The sequence below is a fragment of the Acanthaster planci genome, linkage group LG10, assembly GCF_054643075.1.
Source record: "Acanthaster planci isolate LZ-2023a linkage group LG10, COTS_SCS, whole genome shotgun sequence".
NCBI lineage: Eukaryota > Metazoa > Echinodermata > Asteroidea > Valvatida > Acanthasteridae > Acanthaster > Acanthaster planci.
Genome location: NC_141786.1, coordinates 5,133,847 through 5,157,108, shown reverse-complemented (window position 1 = coordinate 5,157,108; position 23,262 = coordinate 5,133,847). Strand labels below are relative to the sequence as shown.

General features: G+C 41.5%; 1 protein-coding gene and 1 long non-coding RNA gene across 2 annotated transcripts in view; one reads left to right on the top strand and one right to left on the bottom strand.

The window, feature by feature from the left end:
• The window catches only part of LOC147797662 (uncharacterized), a 3,289-nt gene extending 1,977 nt beyond the window's left edge, over positions 1–1,312 (bottom strand). Inside the window, exons 1-2 of the long non-coding RNA XR_015426914.1 lie at positions 1,185–1,312; positions 1–109 (exon numbers count right to left, since the gene is read on the bottom strand). The exon at positions 1–109 is cut by the window's left edge and continues 48 nt beyond it. This is a non-coding gene — a long non-coding RNA (uncharacterized LOC147797662). The remainder of the gene's footprint in view (positions 110–1,184) is intronic.
• Positions 1,313–10,466: 9,154 nt separating this feature from the next.
• The window catches only part of LOC147797661 (cell adhesion molecule DSCAM-like), a 59,704-nt gene continuing 46,908 nt past the window's right edge, over positions 10,467–23,262 (top strand). Inside the window, 1 exon segment of the mRNA XM_087142716.1 lies at positions 10,467–11,118. Within this exon segment, the coding sequence (XP_086998842.1) occupies positions 10,998–11,118 (121 nt within the window). The 5' untranslated portion in view covers positions 10,467–10,997.

The window sequence follows — 23,262 nt, the reverse complement described above, 5'->3', positions numbered from 1 at the left end:
ATTTCTTTGTGAACCGTTCGTGAACCAGCGATGCGCAGTTACTAATAAATGAGCCTCCGTTGCTGGGAAAATTGTTCCCTCTCGTGGTCCAGCTTGGGGCTCATTAAGGCTAATATAGACAAATAGTGAACAGAATAAGGATTCAACAAATACCAGTAGGCCTACGTCAAATATTTCTACAGAAATTCCCAGCTCTTTGTGAGGGCATTGGGGATCATCCTGGGTCGAAAAACGGTTGATCCTTTAGGACGAAAACCGGGATTTTCAGAAAAGATGCGCGCCAACTTGGAAGGTTAAAATGCGAGCACGCGGTGCAAAGCCCTTCATCACAATGTAAATACAATGGAACCAATTTAAAATTCATTGTCGTGGAGGCGGTGGGGGCACACTTGGCGCGCCCCTTTCTAAATCCACCATTGGTCTCGAACGTCTCGAATTGAGACTAAACCAGGCCTGTTTGTTTCACGTGAGTCTCAATTTCGATCTCACTGGTCGTGACTGACGCCAGAACTCGTGGCCTAAGGGAAGGAGCTTGAAGCAGCGTTGAGACACCGATCGAGAACCAGGCCTACTTTCAGCAAATCACGACTCGTGCGTAGCACGCGACGTGTCATTGTTCGCTGTGAAATAAAGTCTCCATTCGCCAACGGCTTTAGTACAAAATAAATGTAACAATAACTGGTTTATCTGGCAACAAGCCAACAATACGGCATTCATACTCGTGGATAACGCCTTGACGGGAACCAGTCAAATTATACGTAAAGACTACAACGAGGGAAGTTCGTTTCGAGGCTCTACAGCCTTAGAGAGATAATATAGTTTTAATGACGAAAACATAACAAGACACAGTTCTTTCCTACATCAGCAGTTTTCAGCTGGTGCTAATATCCGAAAACAAATATGCAATGTATTATAGGGAAATGTATTCCCAGTCAGCCTCAAAGCACGTCTGTCACAGCCAATTGAAAGCTATCGATTTGCAGACATAAACGATTGCTTGATCAGACAAGGATTGCTTATGATTCAGTCAGTGTAGCTTGAGGCACAGTTGTCTCTGTCTGTTGGAAATGACGAAATTCGTCCTTTTCAGAGGGGATCTAGAGGGGGGCTGGGTGTTTAACCCCCCCCGTTCAGCCTTGGACTAAATAGGACTAACAGTGAAATGACGGAAAATGTAGGCCTACCGATAAAAAGTCCTGGACGAGGACAGCGCCGTCCATCTATCCATTTAGTGTGAATCACATGTACAGCGATTTCCGGTGGATCCCAATAAGCCACTTGCGAGTTAAATTTGAATAAAATCTGGTACACTGTGTTCTCTGATTGCATAGAAACGTAACAATTTGAATTTCCCCAGACTAAAAAAACTGTCGCTATACCTCGTGATTCGGGGCAAGCTTTTGCATAGCGACCACCTGGAATGGATTGTTTCCTTTTGGGCTGTTCCTATCCACGCAAAACAGTGTATTGTTGCAAGGCGTCTCTTATGTAACTAAGTCAAGAGCTTGCCCCGAATCACGAGGAATTATACCCAGCAAGAAATGAGACCGAGGGGTACCCCCCCCCCAACATGTCCAATCCCTATACAAATTGCAGACTATTGTTACTTAACACACCCCCCCAAGATGTCTGAAAGGAATTCCCCAGATTCCTGCGAGACAATGACCAACACAAAGCAGGGGGGGGTCTCTCCGTCTCATACCTTGCTGCATATGAAATGGCTTTTAGCAGGGCGTCCCTTCAGTACGCCCATCACCCCCCCCCTTCCTGAAAGCTAGATCCGTCCCTGCTTTTATTCAGCAAGCTGTTAGTGAACATTTCTGAAATCCATCAGTCGGCACAACCTTCGTTTCCAACCAACATTCCGATGTGTGCGGCTTCACTTGAATTGCACTGCACCGTTCATTGATTCATAGGCCGATGAGGCCCTACGTCGATGGGGGCGGGGTTGATAAATTCCACGTTTGAAAAGCGAAAATTGGCTGCATACACAGAAAGTCATTAGCCAAGGGCCACTTCCGAATAATAATTGGTTGGAATCAGCTGGAAATGTTAATAACGCAGGCATTAACGGTGGCAATTTTCAAGGCATACCGTTTTAAAGACAGATTTTTACACAAAACAACTACAAGGCTGCAACAGAAGGCCCCAGTGCAGCCGCATGTCATGCACACCTACACATAAACAAATTGCAACAATTTTTAGTCGTGAAAGAGCAACAAAAGTCAATACACCCAGGAGAAAATGTGGAGTACGTTGTCGCAAGGAAACGACGGGTTCCCTTTGTCCGTGGCGAGCGGCGTCCACGGCGTCTGCAACGGTGCCTGAAAACTCTGACATTTCACGGCAGGGGTGCTTAGAGTAAACACGTCGACAGCGGCACGAAGTCCATTGTTGTCAGAGGAAGAAAACGTCGAGAACAAAACGGAAAGTTGTCCATCTCATGCAATGTTTTGTTTCATTACTTTTTGCCTATGCTTCCACGTGCCCTTCAGTACTGATGTTTATTTTGGATTAGCAATTATAGTTTTAGCCATATGCAAGGTTCTCAGTAAGCAGAGGTGTCTTGGGGATATATTGCAAGGCTGTCAGAATGTATTATGTCCGAAACGAAAGTTTCAGGAGTAGGCCCGATATAAAAGTGTCTACATGTCGAATAGCAATTGTGGCAGTGATGACACCCTGCATTAAGCTAGCCGCTGGTTGGTACATGTATATTTAAACGGTATCAAACTCCTAAATCAGAGGCTAAGGTTTTTCTCGAACTGCATTACAATATTAAAGGAAAGCACGACGGATTTCAATATTTCCGAGGGTGTGATCTATCGCCCCCTCTCACATCAAACCGTTTCTGATAACTATTGCCCCCGGACGAGACCAAGGATTTCTTGCATGTGGCCACTGCTTTGCAGGTTGAGCCTGAAAAGGGGCGATAAGGAGGGTTAGAGTTTTAGAGGTGATGATCAGGGAGAAATCTGGACATGATGAGCTTGATTAAAAATCACCGACTGTAAAGTACGGTAACCTTTCGGTGCTGAAACCAGTTACGGTTCGTTCAAGAATAAAATGAAACGAACTGTGCTCCTCGGTGCAGTTTCCCTGCGCCATAGCCCCAGCACCTTCCTGATTTTGGATGGCAGTCGATAGGTGCTTGTTATTCCGCGATTTATTCAACCCAAAAATGCGAGAGTTGGAAGGTTGCAAAACAAAGTTTTTCTCAACGATTTTTCATTGATTCAAGCCAGGTGGTTTGGTTGCGTGTGAAAATTATTTGGCATATTGTTCAGCAGTTCCTGTTATGAAACAAAAAGAAAATGGAAAAAAAGTAGCCGTTAAGATCGTTTCTAAAAACCAAAATCAGCTGCCGTGTTCCATGGGAAACGATTCCTGTTAATGCTGCTGAAAAAGGGAAAAAAATAATATTGCAATGGAGGGGCTGGTGTAATTGCTCATTTAAGACCCTCCTTTGTAATCTCACAAACAAAACAACCTCGACATGCATTGCCTGAGATGACAGGAACCTCACCAAAAAAAAAAAAAAATGGGCAGTATACCAACTGCCATCCCAATACAATAAAGCAGCTGCCCTCATGCATAAATTAAGTGACGTCGCACATGAGTAGTTTCTTTTATTAGAGGCCGGCTGCATTCCGGGCGCCAAATACGCTCAGTCACTGAGGAGGCCTCATTTGCATAATAATGGGGGCACCATCTGAAAAACGGCAATAAAAGCGGACGGAGTTAGCACTGCGTGAAATGTGACCGAAATTAAAAGCGTTCCAATAAAGGGGCTAACAGCGCTATGCGTTTTTTTCAACTTCAGTGCATTGCAATTTTAATTCGCCCCTCCATTCCCCGACCTCCAATTCAGATACCATTAGGCCTAAATGAAGTTTGTGAGACGATTGCAACTAATTTCTAATGCGCCCATTAACAGATAATAAATTCCTATGGTTGGCATTGGTTTTGACTATTGTTTTGGTCAGTTTGCCTGTCATTAATTTTTCAAGGCATTTAGAGTTCTTCAAATCATATCTGTAATCCACAGATTAATTTAAAAGAAAGAATGCAATACAGAATTAGCATTCTTTATTTCGACCTTTACTCTCAGTGTGGGGTACGGTATATCTTGTGTAGGAAGTTAGAATTGTTCAGCGATGAGTTAGTTTTCGGAGTTTACGCTCAGGTGGGTGAATGTCGAGGATTACCAAGCATTAGAGCCCACCAAGCTTCTGAAATAAATACAGTAAAGAGAACCATTAAATCTTATTAAAGTGTACATGTAAATAGTGTCGAATGCTGCAGTCTGGGGCAGTTATGGTCCCTTGACGTCGCCTCTAACAACCGTGGAGTTTTATAAAATACCGCCTTATCGGAGTACTTGGTCAAGGCTTTAAATAACACACTCGCCTGTGGAGGCCGCCATTTAGCAACTGTACGCATTTGTTAGACATTTGCAGTTGTTATCAGGTATTTTGGACACGTCTTCTCTATAGATGCATGTAGGATTCGGGAGCAGGACTCCACAAGAAGACGATTTATGTCTTATAGATTCAAGGTCCACGCAAAGTTTAATAATGTTTTAAAAATGTTTATTCCCGACGACTCTAATTTTTAGTAGTTAGTTGGCCATTAACGACTTTTTCAGAAGATGATCGTGTTTAATTGATCGGGAAAAGAAATCCTCGAACGGAAACGCTGGGAACCTAAACACATGGGCTCACTCCCTCACAAATTACCACAATACACCAGGCTATTGAAGCCGGAGGCGCAAATCATCCAGCGGTCACGTTTTGTCTAGACCGGGCCGTGGTTGTCTTTATTCATCGCGTGTGCAGCCTTTGTGCCCTGCAGCCAAGACACAAAGGTCCAGTGTTTCGCACACCGACTTCAGGCGCTAACGGCCAGTACTGTCTGTGTTCACAAGCGGCTTGGGCCGTTTTCCCTTAAAATCATAACGTTGTCATTGTCCAGTTGTTTTTGTTTGCATACAATCCCTTTGTCATTGTGCGATTTCCATATCCACTGTTCCTCGCACTCCATACGACCATGTAATTAGATGTTTTGGCGAACCCTTACCTGTCATATACATGTACTTCTAAGTTTGTTTTCGGATATGAGTAATTAACAATAATGATAATCGGCTTTGATGCACTCACCCACATATCTGCATGCAACGTCATGGAACTACTATTAGGAAAACAGAATGTGTAATAAACATTTGGTTTTTAGAGATCGGTCATGCGATGTTAATACCTTGTGTGGAGGTTTTTTTTTTGATGGGTAGGACTGGAGATGCGCTCATGTAAACACATGTCTTGTTATGAGTTTTGAGTGATGCATTTTCCTACTGCATCATCATTGTGGTATCGCTTTAAGTGAAGTCATCCAACTCCATGGTCTAGAAATTCCTAGCCTTGTGCAGAGAAAGGAATGGCAGAATAATGGCAATCCCCCCACTGGGTCGACAGTCACTGTGAGACTAGTCCAGAAATATAGCTTACAGGGGGAGCCAGCGACTCAGCTTTTGTTAGCGCAGCTGGTCCTGGGCCGGGCCCGTGCTGGTCTTTTGTTCGCCTTGTCAGGCCGGCGCGTGGCTCGTCATGTTTCGATGGCCTTTGTGCGGAGGATGGTTGTGTCCCCCCCCCATTAAGGCCTATGTCAACACCTGTTCAATTGTGTGTTTGGGTAGAAGTGCAAAAGTTGGTCCCATAAGGCTAAACTAAATCTTTTTACCGGTGCAACTTGATATCGTCCGCTGTAGCGACAAATGAATCACCATTCAAAATCCACAAAAAAGGGAATCAGAATTACAAATTAATTAAAAATAACAATGCCTAATAATATCAAGTTATATATTTCATCTGAAACAAAATAAACTTACGCCAAATGGGCAAAGAATGGCAGGGGACAACTGTTTCTTTGTCTTTTAGACCATAACTTCTAAACATTTTGGATTTATTTTCTGACACTTGTTGATATTACTGGAATCAATGGCTTGTGGTAATTTCTGTCCCTTTAACGTCGCTGGGTTTTAAAGATTCCATTTTGATTAGGATCAACGTAATGAAACAAAATTGTGACCACATCGTGAAAGTGGCAAAACCTGAGCGCGAGTTTCTCCATTATAATAAAAATGTGTGAATATGTACACTTGAAATAGGCCTAAATAGAGATAAAAAGTGGCAATTATACCGACTTGAACCAGAAACAAGTTTTTTTATTTGCTTTGCCAACGATTGGCATTGAGCAGGTCGCCACGCGCACGTGACTTGCGAGGTTTTAAATAGCGTAGGGTAATTATAGATCTATGATTGTAATTTGAAAAGAACGAGACTATCTTAGTATGAATATGCATTAATCAGCATATCAGCATTTTTGCACAATCAACATCAACTGTAGTGGCATACTGAAACTTTAAACTTTGTTCAGTGGTTCAAAAATACGAAAAGAACACGGCGCTTATGTTGAGATTGCTACCAAACTCAGGCTTTAAAACCGAATACATTTTTGTGCGGTGAAAATTGATGAGGGTTCCTTTATTCTTTTAGGAAAGTGCCCGTTTTATGAATATGACCGCAGTACAAAATAATCATTTTCAAACTTTGAGGAGGCAGTCAATCATTATCGGCATTAATCTTGTTTTCTTTTTTTAATAATCTTAGCAAATGCATTATTAGAGCTTAAATTGAAGATGTTCGTGTCGTTAAGTCAGGAGACCCGGAGTTATTTTTCCTTTTACACAAAATTGTGAACGGTTTGACCAAAGGTCAAGTGAAAAGGGGTCAACTTTTGAATGTTGAGATTTACAGACGCTAGGCAAATAGGTCGAACTTGAAAAAGCCAAAGAGTTGGACTAAAATTCTTCCACAAGAGCCGGACCACATGGAATGACTTCACATAGTAAACCCCCAAACTATACCATATTCTATACCGTTTCAGAATGAGTTCAGATTCAGAGCAACATGCATTCCTATTCTTGAACCTATTAGCTTCAATTGTCAAAGTTTATTTCTGGATCTCAACATCCGCCCACGTCAAGTAACTGGTCCTATTTGAGGTCAAAATGGGTTTATTGTTTCTTATAAAAAATGTTGCACCTATTGGTCTTTGTTTAAATGTTTCTGGGTTACTTGAATGCCAGATGACGTAGGCCTTTGCTCAGGAATATGCCTTTTTATATGTAAGACAAATTGCCTTTTAAAACTTTCCGCTGTGACAATTTCATGTTTCCGAGGAGGTCGACACATCCTGTCCATCCAGGGGCAAACTGGATTGCTCACGCATCCCTTTTTCCATGTGAAGTTGATCTTTATCGAGATCCCGTCGTTTGCTTCAATATGAGATTACACACGACTGTAAGTACAGAACTGCAAGGTGCTACTGCTGAGCCGAGTAACACTGGAATTCGAGAGGGCTTTTGTCTGATACGCAGTTGCACATTCCATTTCGCATTAGCAACGCGCGGGGAACCATGTTTGTGAGTAGACGCAGCTGCGTATGTAAATGATGGCACACTTTCAGGACAAACGGGAGAAGTCCTATAACAAGTCAGAAATATACCGTATCTTCCAAAATAATGTGTGATAATAAGCCTTTTGCGAGTTAAACTTAAATAAAATCTGGTACAATTAGACAATATGAATTCTCCATACGAAAGACATGCACTGTTGCTATACCTCGTGATTTGTGGCTAGCTTTTGCTTAGTTACATAAGAGACGCCTTGCACCAATACACTGTTTTCAATAGATAAGAAGGGCACAAAGGAACCAGTCCATTCCAGAGATGGCGGTCGCTATGCAATAGCTTGCCCCGAATCACGAGGATTAGCAACAGTGTTTTTAGGCTGGGGAATTCAAATCATTACATGCAATAAGATAACTCAGTGTACCAGATTTTATTCAAATTTAACTCGCTTAGTGGCTTAGTGGCATTCCACTTTTTCTGCTTGTTTCTTTGTAAGCTTTATGATCAGAAGTGAGCATTTTTGTATAAAAGAAACAAATATGCTTAATTCCCAAGGAGCAAATCATCGAAACGGTAGCAAAACTAAGGAAGGCAGCGAAAATAGCAGAACAAGACTAGAAAACATGTGAAGAAAATTCTTATGTAACATTCTGTGGTTGTCTTGTGAAATTGAAATCTTGGGATATTAAAGGTTGGGACTTGGTTAGCATGACTGTCACTTGTAAAATTGATCTGAGTTCGTTGCAAATTATTTTTAACAGGATTTAGGTGGACTTGGTATCAGGGCCAACAACCTGGTCCGTTTGACCAAATGATCACTAAAGTTAATCTTCTAGGGCAAATTCCCGGCTCAAAGCGAGAAGAAAACTGCCAAGTAACGTGAGCTGAAACCACTGTGTAACATGAATGATGTGACGTGGCTTAAATCCTGCGATTAAGACTGTGCTAAGCAATCCACACGATTTTTTCCATGCTTTGGAGACCTAATACTCGGTGGAGTATACATATATCATTTTAATATTATTAAGCAAGCTAGCTCGACTGACAAAGCGGTGGAGCGTTTGCCTTGACTTGATCAAACAACGGGCACGTCAACTTTGCTCCATTGTGCATATGAGATTTAACGGGATCCACTGTCCAACGGAAGAGTTGATGCGTTATACCTCTTTAACTTAATCCTCTGCACCTGCTGCCGTGCCCCCACATATAACGTTTGTTTCTCGTTAGACCACGCGTAATCCATACCCTCACATTTTACCTCCCAGCTGACGGAAAGAAACAATGGTTCCTGCTTTCCTGGGAATGTTTGAAAACAAATCTTTCAGTCCACTTGGACAGAAAGGCGAACTCGGCTTTTTTAATCACTGTTATTCCTCTTTAACAAAGAGAGTGCTCCCCGCTTCCGGTCCAGGCTGTTGCCTGTTAAGATCTATACGTTGAAAGTCGACATACAGAAGCCAATACCAGGTAAGCCTTTTCAGGCAATAACTGGTCAGAGACCCTGGGTGTATCATTGTCCAATCTTTATATTCCTTTAATCCTCTTATCTTGTGGGCAGCTCCATCGAAGCGGGCAGTCGCGTGCCGTTTGTAAGAGTCTTCATTGATCTAGACATAATTACAGTAAATACCGCCCTCGAATATTCTGAGGGGATTTGAGATGTCACAAACGAAACGGTTCTGAAACGCAATAAAATGTTATAGACTCATCGTTGATAGCGATCTCTGGGACAAAGGACCTTTAATTCCCCAAAAACAAATCCATGCAGGGATGGAAGGGAAACCACACCAACTGCTCGGTGGCAAAGCTAAGGTGTACGTGTGTGTGTGTGTGGGGGGGGGGGGAACTGCCCCCATGGAAACCTTCCCTTTCTCACACCCCTCCGGAAAATTAGAATTTGTTTGGGAGAGCTGTTGCCACGCCATCTTTAGTGCTGATGTGCGTTACTTTAGAGTGGGTATAGACCTATTTAACAAGGTTCTTGAAAATAAAAGAGTTGTCCATTACACAAACTCGGTGGCGTATCGGAGGGGGGGGAGCAACTGCCCGGGTGAGAACTCTTGCTTCCTCCTTTGAGAAGAACCTGGCCATGTATAACTGCAACTGCTCATTATTTTGCGTGTAACTGGTGAAATCATCACAGAACGTGCAAACCACTAATATGCAACATTCAAAATATCCACGTTGGCAAAGTTACATCTAAAATTAAATAGGGAATAAAGAGTGAATTTCAATATTTGATTTGAATTTTAGGACAAATTAAGAGATTGGGGACGCTTCCAAGAAGAAACAATTTTTTTTAGAGTCATTTGCACTATATGGATATCATTGTGTCTACCCAGTAGTTGTTAATCATTTTACCGTTAATCTGTCGCACCATCTACATAAGAGTCTCTCTGATTGATGAAGAAATGTCTTAAAACAAATTGATCTTTTGAATTTGTTAATAAATTACTTTAATTGCCAATAAACCGCTGATTGATTATTAAAAGACAAGGACGTCCATAATTCTGTTTAGATTTCGTTTTACTTGGAACAATGGACTCCTCGTCAATTTGGCGCCGATTCGTCGTGATGACGTCTCCGAATACATCTAAAACATTAGAAGTTATACGAAAATGTAATATGTAAACTCAATTTCATGATTAGCATAGAGCTTAACTAATTAAACACGTAGTTTACCTTGGGTTAGGTTTCAATGTTTAATTTATTTGTCTCAGAATTCTGAAATAAAAAGAGACCTCGAATTGTTGGCAAAAATTACCAGGGTAAGGTTAACACACTCTTTTTATGATAGGTTGGCTGAGCGCGTCACTTGTTATGTCACCCGTTAGCCAATCAGATTTGCCCGTGCACGCTTGCATATTAATGCACAGAGCCTGGGCACAGGATGGGATTGGAAGTTGCCAGAGAGAATCATTACTTTATGAATTCAGCTTGATAACAATAATAAGCTAGCTGGCTGTGGGCCCACTGTCTGCGTACGCACGCTCGAGCGGAACGGTTCGTGCGCTGATGAAGAGCAGCGCTGCCTCACGAACCGTCATTACACACAAGGCATTTGAAGAATAGGGCACACCTCACTCAACGACTGGAGCCTTTGCATCTTTGTTCCGGTTATCTGGTGCCGACTGGAACGCGCATTATTCTGTTTCCTTATCACCTTGGAAGAAAGTTTCCACCAACGCATTGCTTTATGCTCGATAAGTTTTGGAACTGATGAAAATAATTGCAGGGTATTGTTACTTTTTAGTCAAGGACTGCATTCAACTTTAATACCAATCGGATATATATTTCGCAGCACTACATTCGATTTGGACTTAGGGAAAAAAATGACATGATATCCAGGATCATGATAGCGACGCCACCTTCGCAAGCACTTGCTGGATTATCTTAACGGACGGTGGAGAATATATCTCAACTCCCTGGAGACTTTGAAAGGATTTATAATCTCCGTTTGTACTCAGTTTATTTTCTCCGGGGCAAAAGTGGGCACGAATGCGAGGAATGCTCCAATAGTCCTGCCTGGATGCAGTTACGTTCTTTGGATTTGGCTTTACCGTCGCGGACCGCAGCCCTCACCACCGGGATGGGCGTGTGCCGAACCTACGGCCGCCTGCTGTTCGCGGCCGCGCTACTTCTCAGTCTTGGTAAGTGGCTTTTATTTCCATTCGTATCACTTTCGTGTTTGTACAAGGAACAAGTCTCTTTACACTGTCATAACAACACAAGATATCTCTGTGGTCTTTTCTTGAGATCCACGTATCAATATTAGGAGTCTGTTCCGCTTCCTCTGTCGCTAAATACTCGGGAATAGGCATAAGAAAGAGTAAACTCTACTTCATTATTACATCATTGCAAAGTTAGAAAATAAAATGACAAACTAGGCATGATCAAATTCATTGTCAAAAATTATAACCAGCAAGAAATGAGACGGAGGGGTAAGCCCCCGTCCTGCATGTCCAATCCCCATAGACACAGTCTAGCTTATGGTTACCTGACAATTCCCCCCTAGATTTATAAAAAGAATTCCTACGATTCCAGTAAAACAATGACCAACACAAAGCAGGAGGGGGCTTCTCTGCTCTCCGTCGCATATCTTAACTTCAAATGGTAAAAATAGGTTATCGTAAAATAAACAAGTTTGGATTACATAAATCTTCACCAGGATAGCATATTGTGAACCCTTTGCAATGTTTTTCCGACAGATGCTCCACAGGTACTTTAATTACCATAACGCTGTTTTCACTAGTTTGGGTTGAGAAAAAAACCCTGCTAAAATGACGCAATAATGGATGCGATAGGAATAATATCTGGACGTAATATTAACCGACAAAATACAAAATTATTAAAAAAACAACGTGCAGGTAGTAAGCACCACTGTGAATTGTGGAAGTTAATAACAGTCACAGACGTACAGAGCCTTTATGATACGTTTTCAATGATAAACAGTACGCTGATGAAAACATTGTCGCTGTTGGCTTGCGAATACGGGCTCTTGTCATGCATAGCTCTTCATTTCGAGGAATTCGAAGGACTACATTTCATATGATTCTCGTACATAAGGGTTGTACGAACACATAGAGTGCGCTAGGTTTCTAATGCCCTTACGCTGCTCTGGAATATAACAGAAAAGTTCCAAGACGTAACAAGTAGAGGACTAAAGAAAAAATATGATCTTGAACTTTACAGGTACTGGTATCGTTGTTGACGGTCTGTAGAGAGTTGAAGGTTTGTTTAAAGCAGTATTATATATATGAGTTTTTTTTTTTCTCAGCGCAGCTATTGCACTAAAACTCGCCTTCTATAGAGGCTTTGCATGGTAGCCATCTTGCAGGGCAGTTCTTTGTTCCACAGGAGGGGCTCCTTTGTGCATCCCCCATGGAACATAAGCACTGCTGTACAAGATGTTAGCCTCGCATACCTTCTCTCTCTGTATATGCACAGTCTGCATGAGGGTTAAGTGTTGAAGCAAAAGTATAAACGGTTGAATTAAGCTTCCTTAATGTCATTCTTTGAAAACACAAAATAATTTTGTAGGAAGCAAAGCCATTACAGTGAGGACCTACATCATGCTCACCACTGAATGTATTTAATTTTTGTCTTCAACTAGGCCTATGCAAATATTTATACGGATGATTTAAGGCCGGGCCGGTGTGCAGTTTTTACGCGTCAAGAAAAAATGCATTATACTTCCAAGAGTTTTTGTCAGTCGTGCCGATGTTATTTTCCAGAACACTAAGTTAAATTTTTGTGTCATTGGTCTTAAAGAAAACTGTAATATGGTCTCGTTATGTGGCGGTAATGAACGCCACACCAAAAACATGTCACCGTGACGCCACAATGGTGGAAAACGCTGCAATGCACCCGGGACGCTTGGCGTGGGAGTTCACGATAATTGATACGCCCAAAAGCAGTCGCCACATCGCTCAGCATCCCCCAATAGGCCAAATCCGCTGGGACGAAAATTGGTTTAAATCTAATGCTACAAATTGGATTCAATCTTCTGTGACATTAAAGGGGACACCTTCCCCGAAGAACGCCAAACCGCTTGGTCACATTAGAGAGAATTGGAACCACATCGGGAATATAATTTTGGGCAGATTTAACATTTCGATCCGTCGGCTCATTGTCCATATGCAAGTAGCTAGTTTGTTAACTACAAATACCAATCATTCCCATCTAGTGTGCTGTTATGAACATAAATACCACCTCGCCTTATTCTACGATGAGCTGCAGACCCTTAATAGTTATCATATGAATATTTCATGATACCACGCCTAAACATAATGGAAATCAATCACCTCTAATGACTTAGTGTTATTAAATGTTAATGCCGATTATCTTTCCCAGTTTGAAATTTGCGCTTTCTTTGTACCTTAACCCTTTTATTCTTCGTGAATCATGCTTAAAGTTACCCGATAACTGATACATCTTTGGGGCTCCCTGAAACCGTTCCCTCGCCTCAGACTGTTTCTTTTCACACTAGAGATTCTAAGCTGTATCTCTCCCTGCATCATGTTCGGTGAACTGGTCCATGGAAATAACAAGTTGCCTTTATCACAGGAACTTTTCATTGCTACAATTGGAATGCATATCTGGCTGCTTCATTCTCTTTTTTAGCGATATTAAAATAAAAACACAGGCATTCCGCATTTCCGTCTTTAGTTGTTATTGTCCCTGATTATTTTTTCAGTTATTCATTAAGTTTTAATGCGACTGACAGCAATGGGTTACAAAAACAGAAAATTTATTTTTTATATTTTAATTGTCAGTTCGTAATGTACAAGTGCGTAAGGTAATGTGCAGGCTTTCTATGGTTGCCAAGTGAGCAACAGAGTTCATGTCGATAGTTAAGGTCTGGTAACATCGCCTACCAGCAAATGTTTGTTTCATTTCAGAAACAGCAATCCAAGGACAAAAATACGGTCCTGGATCCAAGGATTGCCTGACCAAAGAGAAAGAGAGAGAGTGAGGGGAATCATTTAAACTAAAGGTCACTGCATAAATAGAGTGGTCATTCCTAAATTTTCCTCTGTGTTTATAAGAAAACCCGTTAAAAGACTCGTTATTCTTGGGCTGTGATCACCATTCTACGCTGGACTTTCCTTCTGACAGTTTGCTAGACTGTTCCTTGACCTTCCTTCTTCCACACATAACCCTAACTCCCCCAAATGCCTCTTTTTGGTTGGGGAGGGGAAATGTTGCGAGGACTTGGGAAGTCCACACGACGTCGACGTCTCCACTGCCTGCCTTGCGTGGACATTTCTTGTTCTCTGGAATGTACACACACGCCATGCCTTCCTGACGACAGTGTCCTTACACACCCAAAGTGCACAATGTAGGCCCGACTGATCAGTGTCGATAATTCACTCTGGTAACCCGACAGCATAATATTTGGTGAACTGATGTCTTATAGTGATTTTTTATTTGAACGCATAATCTCAACTTTGAATCAGCATAACCCAGTTAACAATAAGCCTCTGGTTCGAAGTGTGCCATGTCCATCCAGTCACTTACTAACATAGAAGTGTGAATCAGGTATCGAAGACAAATTAAGTACTTCAAGCAGGGTAGTTACACTGACAGCGACAAAGTTATAACGTTCCGATGTAAATCCGTCATTTTCACATCTTCTCTCTATATCGGTTGATGGCTGGCAAAAGAAAAAATGGTTAGAAATACGTTTTGGGGGAATAAGATGTATACAGAGAGGCAGGGCCACTCTCAGATGAAAACCCTTTGAAGTCTTAATTCTTAAATTAATCAACAGAAGTTATGACTCACGATACATATTAGTCACGTGACAACAGTCATCTGAATATAAAAGAAGTCGATCAGCTCAGAGGGCATGATTAGACCGGTTAGGTAGAGTGGGGTCCAGGAGTAAATCATACTGTTGGATCGATCGTGACTTAGCTGTGTACAGCTAGGAGCAGCTACTGAATAAGCTGGTACGTACTACACGTGGCTAATCAATCGAACCTGTAATGAGATGACGCTGAAGGTGCAATACCCATATATACGTGCATGCAGTATGTTTAATATTACACATAACTTGCGTTGTTGGAGTCGTTTATAGTCCTGCCTCGGTGTCAGCCTTACCGATGTGACATTCGGTCGGCGAAGACCGAAGCCTTAAAGGGTAGCTGCAATGAACTTTTCTTTGACACAATATTCCTGCAAGTTCTGTACTGTACTCTTCCTCAATGTGTGAAAACATTTTACATCCCTATTGGTTGAAAAATGTACTTTTAAAAACTTTAAAAAATCCTGGACAACTGAGGGCGCTGTTGCCGTGGTGTCTTCTAGGGATGACATAGTTCAGTGCAAAGGGTTTTTTTGTGCATATTGTGAACCCAGAATTTAATTATATTGAAAACATTTCTGAGAAAGGGATTGATGCTTGCTCATAGCTATGCATATAAGCCACAAAGAAATTAGTAAAGAAGAGAAAATTTGGTTCAGCAAAAGCTACAAGAAAATCAGCACTTTTTTGTGTACAAACCAATGTAACATCGAGATTTCTTCCTGGGATGACAACACAGTTTTCATCATGAATATGGAAATACTAATTAGCCAAAAACCTCAAGAGGCAGTAAAATTCTGTTTGAAACATTGAAACAAAAGTTGAAAATACATTTAACTGAGACATAAAGGTGCCTCGTCAAGGTTTGTATTTAAACAAACTGATTGCAGCTACCCTTTCAGTTTCAAATACAAGAACAAAGGAAAGTAAGAACCCCAAATAAAACCAAACAAAGATGTATAGTTTAGCTCAAATTGAATTCAAGATAGTTTGTCCTACAATGATCTGTCTAAAAGGTAACGCCTTTTTCTTTTAATCATTGTCTTACGGCTAAACCCCAATTACACATCACGGGGGAAAAGAAGCACACTATTTGTGTGGGTTTGTTGCACTTTTCATCAAATATTTGGCCGTCTGCCAATGCCCATCAAACATAATGATTCGGTTTCTAAAAGAAACAAATGTGAATGCACATTCCCGAAGGGGCATGCATACTAATTGTATTATTATCATTATTACTATTATTTATTTTCATGTATTCTGTTCTCGTTAATGACCACTGCACGAGCTTTAGAGCCACATATCCATACGTATTCACACTGAAAAAAAATGCACGAAATCCTTGAATATTTCTGTCCCATGGACCAGAAAAAAATTATTAAGAGGACCAATTGGTTATCATCCTGTATTAAGTACGCCTGTAGTCCAGACTTGTAAAGAGCACAAGTAGATCTATGAGATTAATCTATAAAAGAAAATGCTGTCTCGCATTATCTCGCGAGATTTACGATACTATCCCTGGAGAGTTAGCAAAGCGCTGATGCCAGAGTTACTTTGGCGAGACTAAAGAATGAAAGCGGTATGTGTCCAGGAAATAAATTCACCCCATAACACCCCGCAAAGGAGTCTCACATCTCTGAATGAAACTCGTGAGCATCGGAGAATGTACGGCGAATTGTGGGCCGGAGCACGGCAAAGCCCTTCTCCACGATTAGAAATTTTGCTATCTGTTCCGGGGGCTGGAATGCGCAAAATATACACCGCGGTAAATTCAAATAAACAGCCGTAATTACCCCTGCTATTAAAGTTGTCCCAATTATTTCAGCGTTGAATGAGATACGATGTTGAGATCCACTGGACAGGATTTAGGCGGAGATGACTGCCGCTTCCCTACAGCCTGTGGTGATAATTCAACCTTCTGACTTCCAATAAACATACAGCGGGGAATGTGTTTTATTTTACCCTTGTGACCTTTGCTTGGAACGCCAATTCGCGGATGCTGAAGGTAGCGCACTTCAAAGTGTGAATTTCTGAAAAATGTAAACGCGTGCCTGAATATCCGTAATGTAAACTGGCTCTAATGTACCGAGCTGGCTCGAATGGTTTGCGGTAGTAACACTCTGCCGAACCACGGAAGAAGCCTTCTTTCATGACGGTTGGACTTACACTAAATTTGCATAATGAACTACTTGTAGTTTCTTGGCAAAGCCTTACAGAAAGAAAAAAAAATGCATGGTTCTGACTGAGAGTGTAGTTTTAAAATGGGAGGCATAACTGCGATTACTTCTTATGTGTCCATCCCGTTGGACAAAGGCTGGCGGAGAGTCTATTTCTCGATTTCCTCACTAAATTAGTCTTTCATGTGAGTTACACACAATCACAGACAGGCTTAGTCTGGAAGACCATACTGACACGCCCCCTTCCTGCTTGTAGATTCCGTTCAGTGTAAGCATGATGTCCGATGAAGAAACTGTGACGAAATCACATGGCGTAGCAGACGGCTAGACTAGTCCTATGTGAATTGTAGCTACTGTACGATTCATGAATCTCCCCTTCAATCCATGGGTCCAGTGTCAGTTGCGAAATGGGTAGATGCTGGCCAACGTGTGGAATAGTTTTTAAAAATTTGCGTTCTTCCTGATCATTTAAAAAGGGGTTTAATTTTTAATGCGTCTTTCCAATATTTGGAACGTTCATGTTTTGTGAGTTTTGCCTCTTGGTCTCAATGTATTCTCAAAGGTTCGTGGAAAAGTCAAGATGCGGAATCAGAATGAAAAATAAATAAATAATAACAATAAAAGTTATTTGATGAAGTTTATATTTTGCAGTTTTTTCCTCGAATGGCAAAATGTTACATCCTCAATTTACACGGCCATCGGCACAACATTAAGCATGATATATACCATGACCGACTGATGCAGGCAAAAGTGTCACAAATCCGTGCAATTAGGGATAAAATAAACAGACCCGCAACATCTACCGATTAAAATAAATGAGACGGAAATACCCAGCTTGATAATGTGTGCGTGGATAAACGCAAAATTCACTTCGGTCGGGCACTCTGAACTGTAAACACCAAAGGTGATTTGTAGCCGGAAGATTGTCCATGAATTCATCACGATGGGACGGTGGGAAGGTCGCTCGTGTAAGGTTGCGTAAGGTCTGTGTATCTTTCGCGCATTCGGAAAGCAATAAACTTGAAGGGCGCTCTTGCAGGAAGTGCTGGTAGAAACTGATTTCAGGGTGGTTTTTCTGTCCAATGGGCGTGTAAAAAAACTTGCTGCATTTGTTAGAGGAGACGATGTTTCCACTGATTGAGTGGTCTCCGAAGATAGTGGTTCCTGCACTGAAACAATCTAGTAAACGCTCTTTGAATCCGAATTGGGCATCAGTGACCCGATGTTGGTCAGAATAGATCCACCGCCACGACAGATTCGCACAGTACTCCAAGTTCTTTGTTGTTCTCGGAACTGTGTTTTTAGGAGGGTCATTGTTCATCGGGGCACGGCACAAATGTCTAAAGGGCTTTTGACAAAGGAATCCCATTAAATACGCATTGCAGGAAAACAGATTACAGAGGTTTTGCTCATAAAGCCATCCTTGATCCTTGCTCTGAGTAAACTCTTCGACAGCGGCCAGTCAAGGATGTGTCCACAAACAGATGCGTCGAAGATGGCATGGAAATTGCTGAGTGGGGTTCCTTGTTTATAACATTACACGCGATTATGGTTTTATCACTTCGACGGGTGCGAAAAAATTGGCCATGGAGTCGGATTGGCTACCAGACTAAGAAGTGAACAGGAACAGACCCCCCCCGCACACATAGAAGTGTGTATTTGCCTGCAACTGGGGACCCCCTATTGTTCCTCTTTTGTTTGTACTTTAACGTCTTTAGAAGACCACCCATATGTTTTGTACACAGTTGTCAACCGGGGACCCTCTGTCAATCTCGGACCTTATTGTCCTCTATTGTTGAGGGTCCCCAATTGAATGCAGAAACAAACTCACACACACCCGGAAGCCATGTCCCCCCTGTCTCGTTACACCAACATCAGTGTGTAATACAAGAGTTGGTCAGACTTAATAACAACCTGTCGGGTGCCATATCACAGGTTATTCCTCGTTTGGCTTTATTGCCAGCTATGGACATGAATCTGATATGAAATAATAATGTTTAAAAAAAAACCTTGAAGAACAGCCTCCTAGTTTGTAATCTAAATCTAGAGTTGCAGTTTCTGTGCATGCATCCCTCCCAGTAGGCTGTGTGAAGACCGAAGATACTTGCTGTAACCAATGAGGTTATTAGCTGGGGCAAACATCATGTGGACACCAACTGAAAACCAACATTTCTTCATATTGATATCATTGTATTCATCGTCACTTCCCTCCACTAGCCAAGGTTTGTATTAGGTTTCAAAAAGATGGGCGTGGACTTAATAATTACTGTCATGAAATTTTCAAAGCCCAAATGCGTGCGCCCTTCGCGAGGAAGTTATTGCCTCCCAGTGTGTCGTCTATTCCTTCAAGTGTCTCTTCAATTCGTTTCACAGCAGGCTAAGTGAAGACTACGTGTGCCACAGCACCCATGCTATGGCAGTGGACGTACAGCCGACTTCGATTGCCTTAGAAGATCTGCCTGGGTGGGTTCTAGCTCAACATTGGTTTGAAGGCGTAACTGACTTGGAACGGTGCCCCGCAAATGTACCAGGGGAGTCGCTCTGAGCTCAAACGCAATTCCCAGAAAAAAATTAAGCTGCTCGAGAGGTGGTCTAACTCCCTGTGTCAGACATATCACGCCCTACAGAACACACCACACCAGCAGATATTAAATTGGCCTGGAAACCTGCCTATTTCATGCCATAAAGATAAGGGCACGATCCAGGTACACACAAATGGATAGAATTAATGTACGGTGAGCAGAAAAATGCACGAACACCATGTAGCTTCATCTGTTAGACTTTAAGCAGGGGTGGATTGGAGGAAGCGACTTAAAGTGCCGAGTCGTGGCTTTAAGTAAAAGTATCAGGCGTCAATCAGGATGAAATGCTGATGATGTAAAATGGTGGACTTGAAATACATCATACAATGATTTCCATTTGAAATAAGAATCAGGTAAGAGTTTTACCGAGCCTTTGAAAAGATTAATATAAGCCCCACCCACCGTAAGATTCAGGGCGCAGTCTGCAGTTCGCGGGATGCCAAGTTTTTGAGCCAATGAAGTTGGAAAGAAGAGCAGTTGGAGAGCGGTGTGGGAAACTCCTCACGGATCAACTTTAATCACTCCCAGGGCAGCGAGCGCCAACAGTATAAAGGCGGTCAATGATTAACGAGCGAAGGGACTGTGGCGACGCGCCACAGCGGGCCCCATCTACCTCACCCGTTAACTCCTCCGTCGCTGTTAATGTAACCAAGGAGGTTCCTTTCCCTCGATGGTGTAAACCCGGGAATTTTTCGACCCGTGCTTGCAAGTGATTATATTATGAGTAATACCGAGAGATTGGGAGCCACGGGCATCCGGAGCTACTCATGTCTGATGGGGAGAGGGATTGGAAGTCCGTGTCTCCCTCAGCGCCAATATTTGACTAATCAAAACAAATGAAACCCGAATTAGCGGGAATCAACGGAGCATGAATCAAGAGTCATGTTCCCGGTACGCTAATCACAAAATTGCTCATTCTTGTACACAGTCATCAATCTGTAATCAGAAATTAATTTCCAACTTTCAGCGGGGATGGTCTTCGTTTTTCGGAATACCAAAAGACAGACTGAAATTGGGAAACATTAGGGACAGTGCAAAAATGTGCAAGAAATGAGGAGTTTGATTGGTAGAGTTGGGACGCCAAAGAAATTATGCATAGGAGGAGTAGCTTGTCTATTTTTTTCCCAGTGATTTTCTTGTTACCTCGACTATTCAGAAACAAAGCATCCAACCAGCTCACTTGGTGTGCCTCAAAGGGAAACTGTGCATTACGACAATCTCACTGAAAATCTTCCCTGATACTGATCTAATTCCTTCGCCATGCAAAGGAATCGGTTCTCCTGGTGCACTGACTACTGTAAATAAATTTGGACGCGCATAAATTATACAAATAATATGGGTGTGATATATAATCATCTTATGACCCGCAGTTTTGGAGCGTTTTCAGACACACCGTGTATTATTTTAGATAAAGCCTTGTTTTGAAACAGTCTTTACACGATCTCTGAAAATAAAGTGGCAAATGAATTTATGCTTCGGTGTTAGTTTCCTATCCATTAAAATAAATGTATAAATGTATTTTATTGATATATTTTATATTTTTATTATTTATATACTTTAATTTCACAAAGCCAAAACTGCTTATTTATTTTGAATCTTCATATTTGTCGTCCCAAAGCTTAATGTTAAAGATTTTTAATATGTTCAGTAATGTACCTGAATTTAATTGTTAAGCACGCCTGTATTTCTTACACGTTACAGGAATAAATGTGTTCTGTAACTCCCGTGGTGTCGGTGTCATTTGATTTCTCATTAGGCTTGTCATTATTTTATGACTTGTCCCATTCACAGGCATGGATAAATTGGCAAATTAGCCCATTATGTTAGAAATATCCACATGTAGAGTTATTGCCGTAATGGAATGCATTCTTCGAATGTTATATCTGATCAGTAAACATCAACGGAGTTTTCCCGCGGTACTCTGGGTGATAAATAGTGTCATAAGCAGGAGAAAAATCAATAATGAAATAGTTCTAAGAAAGATTTGAATGTTACCTGGCAACACTCCTGAATATATTGCAAATAATTTTTTTTTCATCGATGTTCTTTTGGCTTTGTGCTCAGTATATGGTGGCATGTGTATTCGTTCTTCTGCGTTTCAGTGTAGCAATCCAGTGGGGTATTGTATACCTAGTTAAACTAATAATGTATTGTTTGCCGTTTAGTACTAGAAAACTGTAACTTTACATACAAAGTTGGGGTATATTGATGAAAACAATACAGACAGGATGACCTTTAAATGAACTTGTTAACAGCGAGGTTGAATGTTGGCCTTCAAAATCAATCTTTCTGATAACGTTAGATTGATCATGCAGCAGAGCGACGATCGTTGCGTTACAATAAAAATAATATTTGTGGGAGAGAATTTGCATGGTTTCCGACATCTAGCGACCAGAGGGGGGATTTTAGATGCCATCACTACGCGAGTACTACGACATGCTTATACACAGTTCGTGCGTGATGCGTCGTGGCGTAAAGATAAAAACGCAAATGAGATGTGAACGAGTGTTGTGTCCTAGCAATAATGACGTCTCCTTACATTATAAAGCAATTGGAAGTTTACCATGTGGGGAAAAAAAATGCCAAGACCCCTGAATGGCGACAAGTGAAACCTCCGTAGAATTTCACGCTCACAAAATCATACCAAAAAGACTGTCAATAAACAATGGCCTCTTGCCAATACATACATACAAAGCTCAAATGGCAGAACGGACAAACTGGTTGAAAGACTTCACGTGAGATGAGAATCGGTGTATACTTTTCACTACCAGCAAAATGTCCGTGTTCAGCATTGAAATGGCCGGGCCATCACATGGTACACGTACTTACAATACCCGTCCTGTTCCTGGAGGTAATGACCAATAAAAGGTTATTTGTTTGCTATTATAATTCTACCTCAAATTGAACTGTTGGAGTAAGCTACCGGTGAAATGTCACGTGTTTTGTGTTGTTTGGAAATGTCTCGTTTATTTAGCAGATTTTAATGGCGCGAACAACTCGTTCTGCTTGAACTCTTTCGAGAATAAAGCGATGTAAAAAGATTGTTGGATGTGGAAACGAAGTTCTGGTTTGAAAAAAGACGCTGTCGGGTGGCTATTATTATCAGAGCAATTTTCGCAACGTCAGTCATTGCCATTGTCATAAAGTGTATTCTTACGGCATGCCTTTGGCGACATTTTCACTTGATGGGTCTCATAACATTTGGCGTTCATGTGCAGGCGTTGATCGTGAGAGCCTTTACAAAATGCCATTTAGAGGTTGTGATTGCAATGTTTATGGGGATTAAACGACGAAAGGCCGGTTCATACTTCAGGCGAATACAAAAACGAATTCGACGTCACCAAAAATTTCGCCCGAGTTGAAATGGGTTGAACTTTTGCGATTTCGCAACGTGAATGTTTGATCTGACGTCACCATTTTGCGTTCGTGTTCGCTTTCGCGCTGAGTATGAACAAACCTTCGCATGACCGAATTCACACTGCTGGTACTGTTCTTTAGGATATTGCAATGAATATATGAAGGTCATTGAAAGTGGAGTGTTAACTTGCGGGTATTTCAGGGACTATTTAATAAACCATACCTGTTATTCTATACACCAGTCTGCTCACTTTTGTCCTTCTGTATATTATTTTTCTGTGTTTCTTGCCACAGGAAAGGGAAAAAATTAAGATAGGAACTAGTACTTGCAAAATTACCGTTGGAAAGAAACAAGTTGAGAAGTCATGA